At 33.3% G+C, this 23,808-nt stretch overlaps 1 protein-coding gene across 1 annotated transcript in view; it reads right to left on the bottom strand.

The window, feature by feature from the left end:
- Sema1a (semaphorin 1a) overlaps positions 1-23,808 on the bottom strand; it is a 776,225-nt gene that overhangs the window by 611,356 nt on the left and 141,061 nt on the right. Inside the window, 1 exon segment of the mRNA XM_073968138.1 lies at positions 276-978. Within this exon segment, the coding sequence (XP_073824239.1) occupies positions 276-576 (301 nt within the window). The 5' untranslated portion in view covers positions 577-978.

Genomic DNA, 23,808 nt, shown 5'->3' with positions numbered 1-23,808 from the left:
TCCCTGCCAACGTTGACAAAAACGTTATTGTACACATATTTTAATACAAATATTACAGCCTAAACATAATTTATAATCAGAATATAGAGATTCCTGAAATTTATACAGTTCACTGTGGTAAGAATAAAAGGGTTTCAAAAAAACCAATTGTGTATATTTTCCAAACTATTGTGCTTTTCGGTTTAACCGAATAAGAGCTATTGCAGATTAACTATATATGATTGGTAACCTCGAATATAATTATAATTATTAAAAATACCACTTTAATGACTTACCTAATTCCACATATAGTTTGGGTCTTATATTCTCCTGCCAGGCACTTAAATTTCCAATCACGAACAGTGTCAATATAAGGAAGACTTGCAGCAGCATACTACCATAATTTGTACATGTCAGCGTGGAAAGGCCGCCAAGACGTTGCTGTTGACGATGGTGACGGCGACGATGATGATTGTGCGTTGCATGCAATATGTCATTGTTACGTTTTGAGGTTGCCGCTGCATATGCTGCTGTAGATGTTGTTGGCGCTGTTGTTGTTGTTGTTGCTGTTGACTTTGCCATTGATAATGTTTCCATTTTAAGACGTAAAATATTTTGCTTTGTATTTTGTTCAAAATGGTTTGTTACTTTTTTTAATACTGAGTGTTTTTGGTTGGTTGATAATTTTAGAGTTATGAACCAAATAATATACAGCTGATGTCACCAAGAGAATGGTAGATATTTTTTAAGTAATAAGAGTTATTGTTGCTGGAAGTTTGTTTGATCTCTTAGGCCAGGTTCTCTGCTCAATATTTTACAATGTGGTTCAATCAAACGGTATGAACGAAAATAATCCTACGACAACTTTGACAATAAAGATTGCAATTTATTGTAAGTTATCAAAATTCACGACTATTTTCCACTCTCCTAGGGACGTTTGTTAGAGAATCTCCATGTTGGCGAGATTTATATAGTTTTTAGTGTTTGCCATTTTTGGGCCTGAAAGAAAAATAGAATAGAAATGAAAAATATTAACAAACAATTATAATTATTACAATTTTGAGGAAGCCGATGACTTCATGTATTATTATTTTATATCATTTAATTTTGTGTTTTTCTTATTTTTATTCCATAAAAGTTAATTCAATAGTTTCTTAGGAATTTAAGGTCATATTTTTTTTAGTTTTGTACACAAACTACATGTTCTTTTCATTCAAATATTTACAGTTTTTTATTAAAAATAAATAATAAAAATATTAGCAACATTTTGCAAAGAAATTACCAAGTGTTTTTCTGTTTTATTATTTATAATGTAATAACTAGCAACTAAAACCGCTTGATACGGTTGTATAGGCGGATATTCTCCCTGCAAAAGTTCGGATCCGTTAGTCATTATGTAACCCATTACAAAATAATGTAAGCAAGCTACTTTTCCCATTACCATCAAGCTGAAAAATAATGAGTTATTTCATACAAATTTTACAAGGCAAAACTACTTATTGTACTCTTTACTAAGTAATGAGTACGGTGGCACAGAGCGTGTGTGTGGGACTACAAATTCGAGGGTTGTGTATTCAACGCTCACCGTCAGCACGCGATTTTTTTGTTAACAAAGTAAGAAACAGTTGGTGGTACAGCGTTTAAACAACCCTTAATGTTCGTACGGTTCCAGCAGAGAGCAAAATTAAATAAAAATATAAAGTGTACTAAAAACATATTCCACCCAAACTTTTCTAAAAATAGAACATGTTTTTAGCCCATTGTTCAACTTCTAGTGGCCATAGTATAACTAGGTATTCTAGTTGTTATATAATAAATAGTTATTCAGTCTGACATGACCTTGTTAAAATAATGAGTTAGTAGGGAGGTTTTGTAAGCAGTTATAAAGTACTATAAAAACCCATTATTTCGAAATAATAATTCTAAAAGATAAATTATAGCCGACTAGTTTGAAAATTTGCATAATTTTTAGTGGCTATACCAAAACATGACATATGTCAACAAGGAGACTTCTGGTTCATCGATAACACAAAATATTAAATTCCTGATGGTAATTAAATCCAGCCTGATGAATTGAGAAACTTCAGACGGTCTCCCAGACCTAGTTCGGTTGTCTCAGCGAGATCCTGTAGGAACGATCGTCTTAGAGCTTTAAATCTTCTTTGCATTTGTGCAGAGAAGGTGTTCAACTGATCCCTCCGTTTCTTCGTTTCCGCAGCTGCGGCTAGAGTTGGGTAATCTAGTTCCTAGTTCCATGTACTAGTTCCAAAACGTATGAGTATCATCCTGAAATGTAACGTGTGATATTAAGTATACGCATGTACTAGTTCCAAAACGTATGAGTATCATCCTGAAATGTAACGTGTGATATTAAGTATAAGCAGTTTCTTCAAAAAAAAAAAAAAATGTGGGCCATTGGAAATGCGAAGTGAACTAGATAGTTCCATATAGTTCCTTTGGCACAACTCTAGCTGCGGCATTAGTCGTTGTGCGGGGTATGTAGCCGATTTACATGCTTACCAACAATAGTGATCGGTTAGCACCGCAATTAGTATTGCCATATTCCGCAATTAGTGTAGCCATGTAGATTTTGATATCTTACATGTTTTAGACTTGTTCCATCTGATCACTGCTTGTAATAGATCGTATTTGAAGTTATTCCCTTTAACTACTCCCATTTGGGTGCGACTGACGCCCTTGGGATCTTGGATCTTGTTCTGGCTAGTTCGTCTGTTTTTTCGTTACAAAAAGTGCCTTACTTGGATCCGAAAGTAAGAACTACTGCGGTCTGACCCCTAACTTGACACGTTCTTCTTAATATTCTTTCACTAACTGTGATTTGGCAGTGTTTTATGCGCCACCTGACATTCCACAAAAATTCTTACTGAGCTTGATGTCTGATGCTGTAGAAGTATCTCCGCCTGAAGAACACTGTAGTCCTCAGGTAACTGTGTAGATGCAGCTTCTTCCGAAAACTCACCCGAGCCGACTCCACAATTTATCATGGAACCAGTGGTGATCCATTATTCCACTATTTCCTGCTTGGAAATTTATCTACAGATGGCCATTGCAGGAATGCGTTAATCAGTATTAATTGATATTTCTCTCGATAGCTTGTGCAGCACGATGCCGTATACCGTATCTTTCAACATACCTAGAGAAAGTAGCTTTGCAGCATTACAATCCGCACTTTTTTATTATGTAAACACTATTTTAGGTTTAAGGCCCCGACGGTTCCTAAACATTTTGCGACATGTTTATTATGCAATGTAGATTAATTGTTGTAGAGAATATCACCATCTCAGCTTTCCCTTGATTCACTCCCGGGCCATTCCTTGTGCTGATGTCACTCAACACTGACTGAAACCAACCAAAGATGAGTATTACCACTTCGTCTGCATAATTAACCAACCAAGTTTGCTTAGGATTTCGTTAATGACAGGAGCCAAACGTTAATTATGCTCTTCGCGCTTTGTAGAATTTTCGTCATAACACCCGAAGATGAAAGATTTCAAGAGATTTGGCAGAGTTTTTCGACCTCGTGCCGTTATTTCTCTTTATATAAATGGAATTTGAATGTCCATTTGTCTTAATTTTACTTAGTTTGGCTGTATCTTTGGTGATAAAGATACACAGAATTCAGTCAAGAATTGCTTTTTTGCATTGTCTATAGCTCTTTTGTATTCTTTAAGACTATGGCTGCCAGGATCCGCTTTACTAGCTGATGTTGAAACTTTTGTTGCGTAGTTTTGAGAGCTCGGACCATGGTGCTTATTGTTGCATCGAGCGCATCAGGGGACACTATACTTAAAATGCTGTATCTAAGGATTTCTGTCGAATGGATACAGTTTTTTTCTATATCTGCCGTAGTATCATCTTTGTGTGTGAACTATTGTAGTACTCCAGTTCGTTCTTTCTGAATTCTCTAGACATTTAATTGGGGTTGATTTTTCATATATGTGGTGAGATACGAATTGGTTTTAAATCGTAGAATTTGGTTTTAAATCGTCTTAGAAAACATTAAATGATTATTCAAAATTATAGATTAATTTGCTCGCATACTTTAAAGCAAGGCTTCGGAGTCGAGCCATTTTTGGGCAGACTCCGACTCCAGTCCAATTTTTTTCTCGACTCCGACTCCAACTCCGGAGTCGACTCCGAAAATAGATAAAATAAAATTCACAAATTACAGTCATTTCAGTTTGAACTTTTAAGATACATTACATTGGGAGGATACCAAAACATAGTTGTTCGTTTTTTTTTTCGTTGACAATACAGAATACAAAGTAACAAGTACTTCAGTATACTTCACACTTCACAACATGTAGCAAACCCCTTCAAAGCAACTGCAATCGGTATCGTTACAAGGTTTTTCTACCTAAACACCAACATACGAGTATATTTACAATTTTCCGAATTTGACTTATGTACCCAATGAGACTCGAAATATCAAATTACCATAATTACTGTCCGGTAACACTCTTTGTAATTTTTTGAGTTATGGAAAATTAACGATATTTTAACACCGCATCGATATAGAAGACCAAAATGGCTATTTCCCCTTAACATACACTTTCGTGGTTAAGGTTACTTGAAGTTCACATTTTTAGGGTTTTTTATGTTTTCACGATTTTGCTTGAAAACGGTAAGTCCTATCGAAATAGGGCTAAAGAAAATATTGTTTCTTCAAAAATTCACTAGAGGATTGACCTTTACTATTTCGTAGGTTTTACCATTTTTGAGATATAGAAGTTTAGGTCACATTTTTAGGTTTTTATTATTAGGTTTTCACCATTTTGCTTTGGAACGGCAAGTCTTATCGAAATGGGACTGGAGAAAATCATATAGCTGTGGAAATTCTCTACAATATTTTGCAATAATTTCCTATGTTCTACCATTTTTGAGATATATAGGTTGGTAAATTGTAGTCATGACATAGTTTTATAAAGAGGCGATACAGTCAGTGCAGAGAAAATTTTCACTGCTACAACATTTTCTTTACATCATTTCCATAGGACTTGCGGTTTTCAAGCAAAATCGTGAAAATTTAAAAAACCCTATAAGTGTGAAGTTTGATTGCGATTTATTTAAAAAGCCCTCCGTCTATTACAGTTTCAGAATCCGCGAAAACTTCTCAGGTGTAAGCTCCTTCCATTTAAATTTGGTTAAGGGGCACCAGGGTAAGTCTTTCGTATGATTTCCCTTAAAGTACTACAAGGTCTTTCATAGAAGTCCAACAGGTTATTTAACAGCAGACATAAATGACTTCTAATAAAAAACAAAAGAAGACCAGTGAGCCTTCCATAAAATGACCTGTAAATCTTCTAAAAGATCTTACACAAGTATATTTGGAGCATGCAAGCATTATTCCAATCAATTGACCCAAAAATGCTTCCGATATGCATTTTGTAGTCAAAATAGAGATTAAGAGTTTTTTTAAACTATGATCATTTAAAAAAAAAAAATTAAATTGATTTGACTAATTTTGATAAATGTAGAACAGATTGTTGCCCGGAGTCGGAGTCGAGCTTTTTTTCACGACTCCGGCTCCGACTCCGACTCCAGCAAAATTTGCTAGACTCCGACTCCAGACTCCGACTCCAACTCCGAAGTCCTGCTTTAAAGTATAGAGCACAGATTCTTAGTTGTGGTACGTGTCTACGAATATTTAAGTATCTACATAGTTAAGAGACTAAGCTTTCGTTTCATAAATTGTTATGAATACAGACAAGCGAACAAAAATTTTTTACCAATAAAATGTGAGTTACAGGGCTTATGAATGCTAACTAGTTTTCTATATTCTCTTCTTGTTAAATTTAAATAAAATGTTTATCATCTACTAATAAGAACTCATCTAAAAGTTTCAAAGAAACTTTTACCGCAACGTCTTATATTATAATTAAAATAACTATTAGAGGTATTAGCAATAGTATGACCCTTACTAATGAATGAAATTCACCTCTGATCTTTTTACTTAGTATACTAAGACGCATCAACAACTATAAAACGTGTTGTACATTGACAGTAAGGTTATGGCCCCCTAGAAAAAATTAATTCCTCTTGCACCATCTCTCCCATGTGAGGAGGAATATACCTTTTTGGCACTTGTTTATGTTGTTAATTTCACACTTCTCGCTCCATACACTTTTTTCTGCAACTACTTGACGTTATCTTCTTTATGTCATGCAACAGTACCAGTATTACAAGAGTTGCTGTAGACAAACTGACTGTCTGACAGTTGCTCTTGTTGCTTCTAAAGTTTAGCAAAGAATTGCTGCTGGTACACTTTTGTGTAATGATGACGACGACAAGAACAGCAACAACAACAAGCCCCTAGGAAAATGTACAGAAAGACAAGCAAACCAAGTCGAGTAATTTGTGTGAACTTTTCAAAGATTCTAGATTCTATGCTGCAGTGACACTCTTTTAATTACCTCAATATTTTGCACGAATACACCCGCATTCTGGTAGATAGGTGTACATACTTTCTAAGAGCATCATGTCTTTGTACGCGCATTCTGACAATGATTGTCGGTATGGTTGCCAACATGGTTGTCATTGTTGCTAAAATGTCAATAAATGTAAATGTGTTGGTTGGTGTTCGTGTATAAGAATCTGTTGCGATTAAGTTTGTCACATGTTTCCAATGCATATCCTCAGACAAAGACACTAACACCCATACCATCTCGGTGTATAAATTGTTTTGTATTCGAATTATGTGAATAGTGGGTGGTGGGGGGTTGGTAGCAAGTGTTACTTTTTTCGTATGGATGTGCTCTATAAATTGTTAAAACTACCATGTAAATGTTGCACAAACACATTGAAGCGTTGATGTAAATGTCCTTCTCATAGAATATAACAAGTATTGATGTGGGGTATAATGAAAGTTACAATAAAGCTTTAATTATTGCTATTGAGCACTACGCTTGAAGATGATAATGAAAGGGTAATAAATTTGCAACTTCTAAGTCGAAGGTCACACTAGCGCTGTTTCAACATGGCGTATTCGATAGGCGAGGGTTATGAGGTAGTGAAACCGCTGCACATGGTTTTCTGTGTTTGCGAAGTTGCCTCTTCCTAATATTCGTTTCAAGAAACTCGCTAGTGTGACCAGGGACTAAGGAGAAATATACATATAAGAAGAAATGTGATTACAATCCTACAAATGCGCAAAGAAGAAATCACAATGGATGTGTAAGTAAATTGAAGATAAGAAGAAAAATATAACATTACACACATAGTGAGATTTTATGATCCTGGAAATACTGACATGGGAAATTCGATAAATTCCACAAAAAAACTCGCAGTTTAACACCCACCAGAGCTAAGTCAAAAACGAACAGTTAATTACCAAACAAAAAATGGTGAAAAGATAATATTTCTAAAGGTCTAGTACATTCATTATAATAATAGCTTTCACCTATCCCTACGTACATCAATATAAATGTAGAAATTATTTTTGATGTAAACTAAACATAAATCTTTTACGTGGAACATGTAAGTGCACCCACCGCTACCACCACCACATGTCTTAGGATGGCAAACAAACAAACAAAAGAGAAGGTAAATACCCTCTTGCTCAGTGGCCTTAGCCTATAAAAGCAAATAATAGTTCTATGCAATACTAAAAGCATGCCTAGAAAATAAAAACACAGAAGCACAAAAATATACTGGCATATAAAATGACTAAAACATAAATGGTGATGATGATGCTGATACAGATACTGAGCAGGATAACGACGAGGACGAATATGTCGGCATATACTTACATGCACAAATACATACATAAGCGAAAGATGTTGGTCGGTTGAAATGTATACCGTAACATTCTTACTTTGCACAAAAGAGGAAGGAACCGAAGTAGCAGAAAAACTGTGCTAAAACATGTAATGAGTTTTCTGACATCTCACTAAGGCAACACAAACAGAAAAAAAACATCATACTACACACATACGTACATGTTAGCACCACATACAAACATGGCATGACAACAGAGAAATTTTAGTTACCATCAAACAAAAAATATCCTTGCCAGTTCTTAGAGATGTGAGTGATATATGAACAGAGTCCGTGCAAAACGCTTAAAACATGCCCTGGAATTAGGAGCAAAGGAAATTGCAACAATTTGAGCATTTTCGCCTCTTTGAATTGCATTGCACATACACAAAAGCTTAAGTTTACAATGGAATTTTAGATGTGTTGAAGTTGGAGATGTGTATGAGCGTGTGCATGTGCGTATACATATATTAGAGCATCATAAGATTTACTTTTGTAACAATCATCAAGCCTTCAGGTAAGTGAGACTTGCTGACATTACCACTTACCTACATATGTACGTTAAATACATATGTATGTACGTCCACACCATGTACATACCATATTTCTCTTATGTAAAGGTGATGGCACATTTTCTTTAGAATGGTGGCATTTTTATGTATGTATTTGTATTTCGAACATTCTTTATAATTATGTTATAAGCAGGTTTCGCTTCTCACTCACCCTCCATCGATGGATGCTACTTTTGTGCTGTTTCTTTAATTCTTTCTAATTTTCTTTTACAATTTTCAGTTGCAGCTTACGTTGTCAAAATAAACACAATTTATTTGTCTAACAAAACCCTTTGCTGTAGACAAAATGTGAAATAGCTAACAGAAAAAAAATTAAATAGCAACAATGATAGATAGTAATAGGATTGTCAAAGAATTGTTAGAGCAATTAGAAAAAGTATTAACATGTCAAATAACTTTTAAGGAAAATGTATTAAAAAATATACAGTTTGACAAGTAATTGTTTTCAAACTGAGAAAACGAACACTTTTCATGCATTAATTAGTAAAAAATGACAAATAGTTGTGATAAAAATGTCGGGTTTTTTGCAAAAATTTGTTGGTCGACTTATTTAAGACCAAATTGAATGGTTAAATAAAAAATTAACCCGCTTAGTTCAACAATAATAACCAAAAGAATAATTAACATGTAATGCAAGGTGCCAAGAAAATGTTTTCAAAATGTAATTAAGGTTCCAAAATACCCCATGTTTTCGGTAAATACTTAAAAATCATGACATTTTATGAATTTTATTCTTAACAAGTTGCTAACAAGCATCAACAATATTAGGCATGGGATATCCCCACTAAGAGGGTTACCATATGGACCAAAGGGGTATCAGATCATATTGCATGTAAACAATGTCCTATAGGTCTCAAGCCGAGATTATCTAAAAACTAAGAAGTTTTATGAGTATTATGGTTTACCAAGATGGTATGACATCAATTACAATGAATATTACCAACAGCAGAACTCGATCAGGAGGGTTGCCAGATCGACTAAAGAAGTACCAGATCTTATTAACAGTAAACGGGGCCACCTAGGCCTACACCCAGGGCCTACAGGTAGTTTATTTTACTCTAAATCAATTAAGAGATAAGAATATTTCACGAAACAGTCGAAAATAGCACATTTGGAGACTAATATTCCATAAAAAATTTTCACAAATGCTTACTATGACCTACTGGAGATATTTCGTGTACTGTGAAGTAATACTGTGAGAAAAATTTCTAAGTCACGGGGAAATAATGCTACAGCGTTACCATGGTATACCATCAAAGCCAGAAAACTTACGAGAATTCCTCAACCTGGCTGTTAATAGATAAAATCGGATGTCTATAGCAAACTCAGTATAATTTAGAAATATCTTCCACGTGCATTTCTAACCGATTTTTGTACTTCTTTATTATATTTTGGCTTGTTTTAGTGAATATCCTTATCCATAAATTCAATTTCACTTAAATAAACCACTTTTAAGATCTAATTGTGGGCCTAGGAGGTCCAGTTTACTGTTATTAAGACCTGGTACATTTTTAGTCGATCTGGCAACCCTACTGATCGAGTTCTGCCGTAGGTAATATTCATTGCAATTGATGTCATACCATCTTGGTAAACCAAAATACTCATAAAACTTCTTAGTTTTTAGATAATCTCGGCTTGAGACCTATAGGACATTGTTTACATGCAATATGATCTGATACCCCTTTGGTCCATATGGTAACCCTCTTAGTGGGGATATCCCATGCCTAATATTGTTGATGCTTGTTAGCAACTTGTTAAGAATAAAATTCATAAAATGTCATGATTTTTAAGTATTTACCGAAAACATGGGGTATTTTGGAACCTTAATTACATTTTGAAAACATTTTCTTGGCACCTTGCATTACATGTTAATTATTCTTTTGGTTATTATTGTTGAACTAAGCGGGTTAATTTTTTATTTATCCATTCAATTTGGTCTTAAATAAGTCGACCAACAAATTTTTGCAAAAAACCCGACATTTTTATCACAAATATTTGTCATTTTTTACTAATTAATGCATGAAAAGTGTTCGTTTTCTCAGTTTGAAAACAATTACTTGTCAAACTGTATATAATTTTTAAAAATATATGGGAAATTCTGAGTGAATTATGGACCAATCTTCACGAAATTTTGTGTGGAGATTGGGTTCCGACCAGAATAGAAGCGATCATTTTTTGGCGATGATCGTGAAATACATAGGGGGTGAAATGGACCAAAAACAAAAATTGTAACCGATATTGTAGAGACTCTGTATGCTGCGATAATAGTCTAATCGGCGTGAAATTTTATGTAAGGTTTAGGTTTACGACAAAGAAGTATCTTGCAATTTTACGTCATGATCAGAGAATATTTAGCGGGTTAAATGGACCAAAACTTTTGTGGTAAAATTGGATACATTTTTAGTATAATGATTATAATTTTGTTCATGGAAGATATGTTCCACACACGTAAATTGTATTCAGAAGAGGAACTCTTGACCTTTCCATTGAAGCCAATTATGTTGATGTACATGGTCAGATAAGAGAGCTGCAGCCTTATATACAGGGATCCTACAACTTTAATTGTAGGAAGTGTAAACATAATCAAGTTAGATGTCGCAGTTATAGTTCATTACTGACAACTTTTTGCACGGGGTAAGAGTCTTCGTCAAGGAAAATGCCAAAAAATTTGGATAATGATCGGATAGTATTTTGCGGGTGAAATTTACCATTTTGGTCGGAAAAACATCTAAAAATAATTTGTGAATATTGAATATTTTAAATTTAAATATTCCGAAAAATTAGGAACGCCAAACATGAAAAGCGGATTGTATCAATATAATGCAAATTATATCAATATAACGGTTAAATAACAGAACTACTAACATAACAGTGGGTTCCTTTATCGTTTTGGTTTGTTTGTAAAAAACTATATTTGCCTTCCATTCTTAAAAATGTCACAATTATAATAGAAACGTTTTTAAATCATGATAAAGAAATTTCCAGTTTTTTTCCTTGTGCAAATTACAATACTGTACGTGATTTTCATTGAGCGTTTCGGTAAAAATCACCGCAAATGCCATTTTTTTTTTTTAATACAAATTGTTATTGTTTGTAGAAAACTGTCCGTTTGTCTATTCTAAAAAAAAAGGAATTATCACATAACGCGGGTATTACATGGTCGGCCCCGTCCGACTATAGCATTCGCTTACTTGTTTCTTGATGTGTTGATGGTGCTCCTCATCAAAACATTTCAGTTTATTTTCAGATTTTTTTTTTTCACTTATCGCGTCTTGAAAGAGAAAAATTCTGTAAAAACTATATGCAAAGAAATACTCTTAACTTCTCATACATATATTGGTCCAAATAGAAATTGTCTTTTTTTGTATTTTTTAACTGCTATCTAATAAAAGAGAGAAAAAATGCACAGTGGGCTTGGGTGCAATATTCGCGATTTAATATTCAAAATCAATATTTAACAATGATTTTCTTAATTTTTTTGTGTTAAATTACGATTAACTACGATTAAGTCCTATTTGTCGAAATCAGACATATATAGCGTGTTTGGTACAGCAAATACGTGAAATCGGCCGAAAATGTATATGGGAGCTATATCACAATCTGAACCGATTTCGATAAAATTTGTCCCATTTATTTCTATACTGAATTCAGTCACACATTCCAAATGTCATTGAAAGCGGATGTATATAGCGTTGTGGCGCAGGAAATACGTGAAATCGGCCGAAAATATATATATGGGAGCCATATCCAAATCTGAACCGTTTTCGATATAACATGGCACATTTATTTCTAGTTATGATATATAGACTAACACTGCAATTCTTGGCATACTAGTAAACTCTCATATGCGTCGATATCCATATGGGTAGCGTACATAATACGCAAACTGCGGAAACGAGTCAGAATCATAAGGTGCACAATGGTTCAGAAATTTTTTCCTCGCCAAAACCCTACATTTTTGTCGTCACCGATTGTTAATTTCTATATGGGATTCGATAGTATGTATATATATATATATTGAAATAAAGGAAACCAAAAAAAAAATAGGTGAAAATATTGGAAGGTGTGGGTGTTGGGTGTCAATAAAGGCGACGGTTTTCCCACATTTAGAAAAATACGTAATTTTTTAATTTTGTTTTTTTATTATTTAGATAAGATTGATGTCTTTAAGAAACGTTCTATGTGGAGTATATTAAAACATGGGCCGATATAGCCCATTTTCCATACCAACCATCCTAGTAGCAAACTGTACCAAATCTTTATCTTGATTCCAACACGGAGGGAAAAACCCCTCTCTAACATATGTCCCACGTATATTTTGCAGCAAACATATATTTGTTTGCAATCAGTCCCAAACATAACATATGTTTGGGTGCAAACAAATTATATGTTTGGGTGCAAACAAATTATATGTTTAGGTTCAAACAAATACAAACCTAAAAGACACAAAAAAACAAACACATGCACCAATGGGTGCTTTCTGAGAGCAAGGGAGCGTAAATTTCAATGTGAAATACATTGGCTTTCTCAAACATATACACACATTTATAAATGGTGGTGGTTTATTGAAAGCCATAGAAAAAAGCAAAAGCAACATCAGACACATAGGTACATAAAAAAACATAACAGACTTTAATAAAAGAAAAACTGAATGGAATAATTTATAAAAAGTCGCACTTTAAAAAGAAAAACTTATATATTTCAAATATACATATGTATGTATGTATGTATATGAAAAATGTATTGATGTAATTACCAATATTAAATGCTATGTCTTCCTTGTACAATAAAATATTTCCGTTCACCTTTTTTGATTCAATTATAAAATGTATTGGACATTTAATTTACTAAAAAGCATCATTTCTTTAAGAAAAGACAAAACACTGATTTATTCACTCACATTACCGTCTTTACTCAACTATTGTATTTAGAAAACTGAAGCAAAAAGAACAACATAATTAATACCATCTTTTTCTTTTCCTCTTCGCTTGCGACGTTGGTTAACAACAACAAAGCACGAAACACACGTGTTTTACCGCATACACATCACCAACGCTTCTGTGTCTTCTATTACACCATACACAAAGCTTTTTATTATAAACAGCATTCCGCAGCCGCGAGAGCTTTGTTGTTAATTTCTTTGTCAAAAATCCTCTCTCCATCCATAAAAAATATGTTCTAACATAAAAAATATGTTGGTAGCCAAACAAATAAAATTGAGATATGGTACAAAATGTTGCAAACATATATTTGTTTGGATGCAAACAAATTATGTTTGGATCCCAACATATATTTGTTTGCAATCAGTCCCAAACAAATATTTGTTTGGATCCAAACATATTTCTATCATATATTTTTCTGCGTGTACATTTTGGTGAAATGTCAATTTTAGTGGACTTTTGAGGAAAAACACGGACCAATGTTCTGTTTTTGCAGAGAGGCCAGAGAGTGTTCTCTTTCAGCCAATATATACTTTTGTAACCGTTCCGTCCGTTTAATCCTGTTTTAAATTTATTTAAATAGGTAAAAATTTGGATGTGGAAACAGTGGCTTTTATAGGAAAAAAGTGGAGTTTTTATATGAAAAAATTAACTTTTTTTAGAAAAATGTTTAAAAACGTATAAACATATAAAAACTCGAAACACGCATATTTTGATGCAAAATATGAAAAAACTCTACATTTTAACTTTGACCTTGAATTCCTCTGCCACTACTAGACCCAATGTGATTTTTGATTCACCGAAAAGCTGATTGTGTCGAACAGAAAAAAATATAAAAATATTTCCATCCGCTCAAAAGATATAAAGTTTCGACCAGGTTAAAAATTCTGTGCAGTGTAAATTTGTTGGCAGCAAATCTCATGTACCCGACGTTATCATCACGTCACACGTTGTCGAAAGTCTACAAAACGATTACCACCTCCGCCGTCCTAGAAATGTTATTGGACCTTGAAATCAGATCTTGCATAAATAGCGACTTAATTAGTCGCTATTTAAAATATGTACAAAGTCCATCAAAAGTGTTGCTAAGGTATTTAGGGAGCAGTGAGAACACTACTCCAACTAAGTAGACAATTTAATATCAGCTGCAAGGCGATAGACTGGTTCTATTAAACATTTCACAGGTTACAACGAAAAATTAAATTGAAGCATTGTGGCGTTTTTTATTGGGATAGCGTTTGCAATTTTGTTTTTTCAAAATAGTCTGTCTTAATCCCATTGTTGTTGTTTTAATATTTTAAAACAACTATTTTATTAGTGGAAAAGATTTGGCATTGCTCGCCAAGGGGTAAGGCAGGGAATACTATAGTTTCGATCCACGCCACTGGATCTCATCAGTTCCCTTGTTTCTTGTTTGTGGATATTCTCCACCGAAGTTATTTTTCAATAACTTCTTCAACAAGAAACTTTTTATACCCAAATATCAATCGTCAGCTCGAAGTATAAAGGTAAGCAAAGAAAAAAGTTCAATGAGAAGTTTTTCCTTGGCAACCTCATACAACTCCGACGAAAGTGTCTGCGAAAACAATTCAAACCTCTTCCACTTGTATGTGTCGTCGAGTTTCGACGAATGCACACACCAAAATTTGGTTGGTCTGCTTTACAGCAAAAACAACACACGTCGTGCCAGTGTCTTCAATTTGAAGCATTGTGGCGTTTTTTATTGGGATAGCGTTTGCAATTTTTTTTTTTCAAAATAGTCTGGCTTAATCCCATTGTTGTTGTTTTAATATTTTAAAATCTTAATATTTTAAAAATTTTTGCTTACCTTTATATTTCGAGCTGACGATTGATGTTTGGGTATAAAAAGTTTCTTGTTGAAGAAGTTATTGAAAAATAACTTCGGAGGAGAATATCCACAAACAAGAAACAAGGGAACTGATAAGATCCAGTGGCGTGGATCGAAACTATAGTATTTCCTGCCTTACCCCTTGGCGAGCAATGCCAAATCTTTTCCACTAATATAATAGTTGTTTTAAAATATTAAAACAACAACAATGGGATTAAGCCAGACTATTTTGAAAAAAAAAAATTGCAAACGCTATCCCAATAAAAAACGCCACAATGCTTCAAATTGAAGACACTGGCACGACGTGTGTTGTTTTTGCTGTAAAGCAGACCAACCAAATTTTGGTGTGTGCATTCGTCGAAACTCGACGACACATACAAGTGGAAGAGGTTTGAATTGTTTTCGCAGACACTTTCGTCGGAGTTGTATGGGGTTGCCAAGGAAAAACTTCTCATTGAACTTTTTTCTTTGCTTACCTTTATACTTCGAGCTGACGATTGATGTTTGGGTATAAAAAGTTTCTGGTTGAAGAAGTTATTGAAAAATAACTTCGGTGGAGAATATCCACAAACAAGAAACAAGGGAACTGATGAGATCCAGTGGCGTGGATCGAAACTATAGTATTCCCTGCCTTACCCCTTGGCGAGCAATGCCAAATCTTTTCCACTAATAAAATAGTTGTTTTAAAATATTAAAACAACAACAATGGGATTAAGCCAGACTATTTTGAAAAAACAAAATTAAATTTATTATTTCTTTGTCAACATTATTGCGAAATCATATCACTATGCGCTAATTTATAGTTTAAAATGTTCTTTTATAATTTGGTTTGATAAAATATAGGGACATGTTGAAATCAGTTCAGCAGGAGCGGTATTTAATACAAACATTAAATATAATTTATTATTTCGAAATTCATGCTCCTCTAAAAGACAACATAATTCCACATGTTAAAACATAGTTTATAGCTATAATTCCATTATTCATCACTATCTGCTAAATCATTTATTTTTATTGCTTATGTGTATTGTTTCCACTCTATTTCCTTGCGCAAAAAATTCGCATGTTTTACAACACTTAAAATATATATAGACAGTTGATTGACGAAGATCCTGCAGCACAAAACTAAAAAAACACTTCCAACTATGTGTGGTCGACAAACTCTGGAAATATACCCTTCAATACTTGCAAATTTAATTACACGTTGTAAAACGTAAATCTAATTTGATAGCTTTACTGAAATAACTTAATTTAAGCAACCATATTAACGATGCATGAAAATGAAAAAATAAAACAAATATCAAATCATCGACATAATAATCAGGAGGTTAGTCATCTGAGGTGTGGTCAAAATTGAAAAATACTTTAATGTGTTTCAAACAGGACTGTTCTACTTCCAGTAAAACAATACAAATTTGATTTAGAATCGAGTAACTGAATTCACGAATATGACTATAGGAAAGGGAATGAATTAGACCATTTATTATTAAAATAAAAAACTTAGTGGGGGGATTTTAATATTTCAGATGTTTTTGTAAGGAGGAACAGTTTTAGAACGCAAAAAACCTTCCAAGAAAAATTTTAATTTTTGGTCCTGCTTTGTTGTCTCTATTTTAGTCAGAATAAATAAATAAATAAAACTAAAAATAGTTAAAACAATTATTTGTATTAATTGCCAAAACGAAATGACGATTCTAAAAATTATTAAACTACCTCCATTGCCGCTTATAAAACTATTTACATTTGACTCGTGTGCAATCATGTTTATAACTGCATTGCGTGTGAAAACTGAATTAAAATTGTATCTAAAGAAACAAAAAATAAATAAAACAGGAAAAGCTTCAAAAACAAACTCACACTCAACACAAATTGAAGTGAAATGAAAAGAAATAAAGTTTAATTTCTAAAGAACAAAAATCACACAGCAAAATAGAGTACGAGTCAACAGCAGCAGACGTCAAAGCGTAACGAGCAAACACCCCTTTTAGAGCAACTCCAAAGCAAGTCAAGCGTTTCTGCTCACGAAACACAAATATAAAGAAATGAATCCTTTTTTATTTGTTGTTGATGTGCCAAAGCAATTTTTAAGTCATACAGCAATAAACATTTAATTAGGAAGAAATAAACAAGTTAATGAATCTGCAACGGCTGACACTCTACCTGGTTAGATATGAAGGTATAAGGGTAGGAAGTCTTTTAATATCATAAAAAACTTTATCTGTCAACTTTATATATGTATTATAATCAACACTTTTAAAAGATAAAACAGATGTGTATTAAAAAATCATGTCATCATCATTTTTTCTAAATCACAAATACCATGACTACAAATTTAAATGTGTGCAACTTTAATTTTTATACTACAAATAAGAAGGTAGTATTCGTCACTTTAACTGAAAGCTAGTATCGTGGAGCTGTTCAAAACAGCAGGAAGATCGCGTACCCGACGATCGGAACGTGAGCATTAGGGTTATGAATTTTTTACAACCTCGTAAATGGCTAATTTAAAGAGGTTGAAGTGTGAAAAACGCCATCAAATACGGGAAAATGCTTCCTCGTGTTCTGTGCTGCTTAGAAGATACCAAACAATAATTATACTGCTTTAACTGACAACAAGGACAAACAGAACTACTTTATTTCGCTCATCCAAACACCCACTACAACATAAGGAATAATTATTTATTTTATTTATTTAAATATTCATTACAATTAAAAATTATAATAAACTTAAATCTAAAAACACTACCGACTACGGCTACCAACTTTAAGGAATAATTAAAAACCCTAACAAACATGAAAAGAAAACATAAAAGACGACCAGACAGGTTTCCTCCCAAAATGACTTCTCACATTGTGCCGGTATAACTCAACCATAAAAACCCAAATAAGAATAAAAACGAAGAAACAAATAAAACAAAGAATGTCATTGTTGGTGTTTATACACAAAAAGCAAAGATAAAATCATCCCCTCATACAAACAAAACACACCAAAGAGAAGAGAATAAAATTGTTGAAGAAAAGAAAAAAATATTGTCCAGTTGACTAAAAATATTGTTGGATTTAACAAAAACAATTGTTGAAATTGACAAAAATGGTTGTTAGAGTCACAATACTACATACGGAATCTAACAATATCTTTACAATAAATATTTTGCTCTTCTAATATTGTTGGATCAATCATATTTTTTCTCTGGAAATGGTTGAAGAGGAGTGTGAAAAAAAGTATAACGGCTTCTACTGTTTTCTTCACCGCAATGTCTAAGATCTTGTCAATACCACAAGATTGCTTTGACGACCTTATTGCTATCGCTGATCCAACCTTTATTTAAGTAGAAATAGTACTATGCTTCAACTTTGTGTTTTCTTGCGTGGATTTTCCCATTCCATCGCATTTATATAAAGCGGCACTTCCCAGCAAAAATTCGGATCCGGTAGTCTTTATGTAACCCATTTCAAAATAATGTAAAGAAAAATAACTACTTATAATACTCCTTACTAAGTTATGACTACGGTGGCACAGAGCGTATGTGACCGCCTAGAATAGCAGTTTTTAGTTTATTTTTCAACTTCTAGTGGCCACAGAATAACTAGTTATTCTTGTGGTCATATAATAATTAGTAAATCATAATGGGCTAGTAGGGGTTTTTGTAAGTAGTTACGACTACCAGTAAGTACTATAAAAACCCAATGTATAGTTAAATAACAACACTTGCAAAATATCAACACTGTTTCACTGATTTTTAAAAAATCATTTGAGCTCATTCATATTGATAACCCAGACATTAAAAATAAAAGTCCATATATGGCAGTGTTAACTCAATTTTAAAATTAAATAGCATCTACAAAGTTTTGTGACAAAAAACAAACAAAATAAATTATAAAGATAACCGCACTATACATTATCGTAAAATAAATGCTACATCATATCCTTTTTTAACATCTATCGATAATCATAAAATTTCCTACGTACTTAAATATTATGGTGTAAAAACATCATTGATTTAAGCTAACAGAATTTTTTTCAATTTTCTCAGCAAGAATAACGTTTACCTATAAATTATAAATGCAATTTATATCCAAACAAGAAAATCGATTAATTTTCGTACCAACAATTGATGTCAGTTTATCTCGACTGTAAATTTGCTATTCGGTTTTATTTTATTGTTTATTTTGTTTTTGTTGTTCATTTTTTTGTGTTTGTCATGGCGCTCGTACCAGTCGGTATCCGCGTAACCGGGAATACCAAACATGAAAAAATGCCACTGCAGTGTTTTATGTCAAATGTGGTTTTTAGTGTTTCACTCATTTATCCAGCCTTTGGTTCATTCATTCGTTCATTTGGTCGTTCATTTTTGTTCGTGTATACTGTTAGACTGTGGCAATCCTTTCGTGCCTTACAAGTCGATGTCGTCTAATAATGGGGCCGCCGCGTACTGACGTTGTTTATAGGTGGTGGCACACGATTATTTAAGTACTTTCCTGTCAATGGTTCCTGGTTTGTTGGTATGTATGTATGTGTTTGAACCATTTCTGGTCGGGATGTTTTGTCTTTTATCAACCCAATTTTGTTGCTATAGAAAAAAAGGAGTAGTTGTCGCCTCGTTGCAAATACAACACTACTGATAAAATAGGCATACAAGCTTGTAACAACGACACACTCACAAATATACTTCAGAATATACCACCAGCCAGACATACATATCATTTTGTGTGTTACCATTATACATCCATACAACACACTTCTACTATACTTTGCCACATTTAACAACCATGCCATGCCATATTGCACAAAAAGCATTTGCCGCAAACATGTTTAGTGGTCTATATATCTTAAAACAAAAATGAAGAATACTAAAGCCCCTGCCACTACCATCGCCATAGACTGGCTGGAGTTTATTTGGAGCATGTGAATGCCAGACGAGGTGGAAAAATGTGATTTAAAGATTTTTCGTTATCAACCAGGCAATTTATGCCTAAGGACAAGAAGTTTTTGCCATAACACATACATATAAAAAAGATTTATAAAAAGGGAAGACTTGAAGTAGAAAATTAGCTATAACAGTAAATTAAGTTTACAAGTCTAGCCTTGTATCATACAAATGTTTATTTGTTATTTTTTGAGAAAAAAAACTAATAGCCAATTTGGTAGCAAAAAAATAATAATTTTGTCCATGGAATTCAGTCGTTGATTCGGTTTGATTCGATTTTCACTGTCAGTATAATTCCTCTCGGGCATATGATAATTCAAAATGTTCGATCTTTTGAATTAGAAATTCTCATTTTTTCTATGACTTTTTGGGTCATGCTTGATCTTGCGCAGAAATTTAGCTCTGACATCTGGCTAGCTATTTTCAATAGTGGTTATTTTATTTTTTGTGTAGTAATCCTTTAAGTTGGGAAGTCAAATTTCAATAGGCAACTTAAAACGCGTTTTTTCTCAAAAGTTGACTTCTTGAGATGTGACACTCTTTGAGCAAATGAACAATATTTTCTATTTTTAGAACAGTTGAGGTGAAATTGTGTTCATGTATACACACCCCACATTTTATGTTTCTCTCTGCTAGGGATAGGTAATGGAAAGCAATAATCGAATTTTCGACTTTTCGATTTTAGTCTAAAACTAAAAAATGCGATTTTTCGCTTTGGCGATTATTTCAATTGTCTTCAAACTCAAATTTCGACTTTTTCATAAACTCAGAAAATCCATTATAATAGACTATTCGTCGATTTTCTTTTGAAACTGTAAAAACACCAAAAGTGTAAAACCGCCAAGTCAACAATCTATGGGCAAACTCGAAAATCGATCACAGGATAATCGATTATGCGATTTTCCCTTCAGACAAAAGTCGGTGTAGAAGTTGTGTGACCACTGGGAACCTCAACTGTCAAGTTAAAGTTAATTCGGTTATAAAGTAGTGAACCTCAAGAGGCAGATTACCGTTAGTTCGCTTAAAATTTGTAGCTAAAATCCTCAAAATGCCAAAAATTGAGAGGGCTAGGGGGCTATACCAAATATGGACCCATGTTGACAACTTTTGGTGGAGAAGTTTTATGAACACTGGGAACCTCAAATGGCAATTTACAAATTCATAGGAGTACTCCCGCTCGAATTTGACAAATTTAGAATTCGAGCTAGCTTTTTGGAGGTCTGATTTAAATTTGTAAATTTTTACGACTTTTTTTTTTGCATGTATATAACTCTCTTACACCGACCTGGTCTGAAGCGACAGAGATTAAAATTAAATACTGAAATATCGTTAAACAACTTATTTCGAAATATTTCAAGTACTTGAAATTTGAAAGTTGATTTTTGCCATGTTCGATTGTACGCAAAACTTAGAGGTATTCCTTTGATGCTGAATTTTAATTTGCAAAAGTAAAAGTTTTTTTTCACCCGAAAATAATACATTCTTCATTTTTGTTCGTTATAAAACTTTCAAATTAAATCAAGGAATTTCCTAATTTTCCTTGTTAGAGTAAGAAATTGAAGGAACAGAAACGGCATTCGCATTGGCAAAGCAATGTTTGGCTTTATTAGTTTGCATTGAAGAGATTATCAGTGCTTAAATTGCTTTCTTGCTTGCAACTAAACAAAAAAATTTCAATTTATTTGCGTTTAATGGTAAAGAAAATAAAGCTAACATGCACATGTGTACATTTCTGTGGCATTTTCTTTATAGCAGTAGTGGATGGTCTCGGTTTAAAGTTGAAGGAAATAGCGGCGGTATTGCTTTAGAATATTGTCGCCATAAAGACACAGAAACGCACACACGCATATAATGGAAAGAAAAATAAACAACTTTACTACAGTCGAAATCGCTTATAACGTCGTCGTTTATAACGTCATATCGCTTATAGCGACGAAATCCAAAAGTCCCGAATTTCTGCGCTTTATATTCCATACAAATAAATATCGCTTATTACGTCATCGCTTATAACGTCATATCGGTTGTAACATCGGTTTTTTGTGAAATATTTGAATTTTACTATCGGTTATAACTTCGAACTTTACGAAGAAGAAAAATGTCTCTCAAATAATTTGTTGTATGTATATTTTTTCAAACTAAAACAACAACAAAATACCAAACATATGCACAACATGTTCGAAGATGGGGACATCTGAATTACGACTCACAAGTAGTCCCAAGTCAATTAAGTTTGAATTTTTGCCACCCAATGTCACATCTGTTTTACAACCTATGAACCAAGGTGGAATAAAATCATTAAAATCGCATTGCCGGATCAGCAAATATCCACTATCCTGGCAAGCAAAGAAAAGGATCAAAGTACGCAAATAAATTTGTTGGATGACGAGTTATTGTTAAATGAATCGTGGAATAATGTAACGTCTTCTCTTATTTCTAATTGTTTTCATCATGCAGGATTGTTAATGATCCTTTGAAGGATTCTGAAGACTTTTATCTCCGTTTTAATTTCTCCCAACACACAGAAGATAATGAAAAATTAGTTGCCATCGATTAAATGTTTTCATATCTGTCATGTATAATGACGACATAATATTGGAAGTTTTAGATGAAGGCAATTCTAACGAACAAACTGGGGATACTACAAGCCAGAAATTCAAATGCCGTCCGTGCAGTGTTGCCGAATTTGCTGATTTATCGTCATTTTGACGATTTTTTGGCCCAAAATTGAAAAATGACGATTTGACGATTTTATGGTCCAAAATGACGATTTTTCGTTGTTTTGTTTTTGGCCAAATATTTTTGTTATTTATTAATTTTGTTCAGCTTATTGACCTCTTCGTATTTTAGCAATTAAAACAAACGATTTTATTGCTTTCTTCCCTACGTTTCGTCACTTTTTTGGCGACGTCCTCAGGGGAATTCGTCTATTCAAATAAAATTTTACAATTTTCATCAGTACAAAAACACAGAATTATAAGGCAAATTAACAACTTACAATATTGGGTTTAAGAAGCGCTACATTAATTATATTAAGAATAAAAAAACATAACACAACTTAAAGCTAATATCACATTTGTTTATTGCACTTGATTAAGTTATTGCAACTCCATAACTTTTCACCTAAGCCAGAAATGCATGAAATAAAAGACGATAACTACATTTTGACCAAAGTTTCACGAAAGATTTTAAGGAAAGCAATGTTCCAAACTCGATTTTTGAGCTTTTTAATTTTTTATAGCAATTTCCAGACGGATTGGCTATATTTAGGCACATATGTGGCATATCTAGGCACAGGTATTTCATAGTTTTTGTCCCACATTCAAATTACATGAGCTGAAAATTTTCCTTTAGTTTTGGTAATAGATGAAAATCTTCCTTAAAAAGTTTTCGAGATAAAATATTACTTATAAATATTTTGTTACAAAAATATGAGTCCAGCTTTATTAACTTCCTACAAATGCCCTCTTCAAGTTGTCAGCCAGTTTTGAATGAAAATTTTTATCGATTTTCGACTGCCCAACAACCAAAATGTACGTGTACGGACAAATATGGACAGTCACACTGTCAAGAAAGCGATATTTGAGCTAAGCTACCATTTAAAATGGCAATGTGTACCCAGCTTTACCATACTGCATTGCTTCAAACTCGATAACCATAGGAAAACTATCATCTTCTGAAATCTGTTTTTATAGCAGTATTTAAGTGATATTAGGTTAGATTTATTGCTGTGGATTGTATATCTTATGTTGTCAGTCTCATTCACA

The sequence above is a fragment of the Musca autumnalis genome, unplaced genomic scaffold (genome assembly GCF_047663935.1).
Source record: "Musca autumnalis isolate F117 unplaced genomic scaffold, ASM4766393v1 scaffold_2, whole genome shotgun sequence".
NCBI classification, from domain to species: Eukaryota; Metazoa; Arthropoda; class Insecta; order Diptera; family Muscidae; genus Musca; species Musca autumnalis.
Note: the sequence above shows the minus strand (reverse complement) of the source record. Positions and strands in the feature narration are given on the sequence as shown.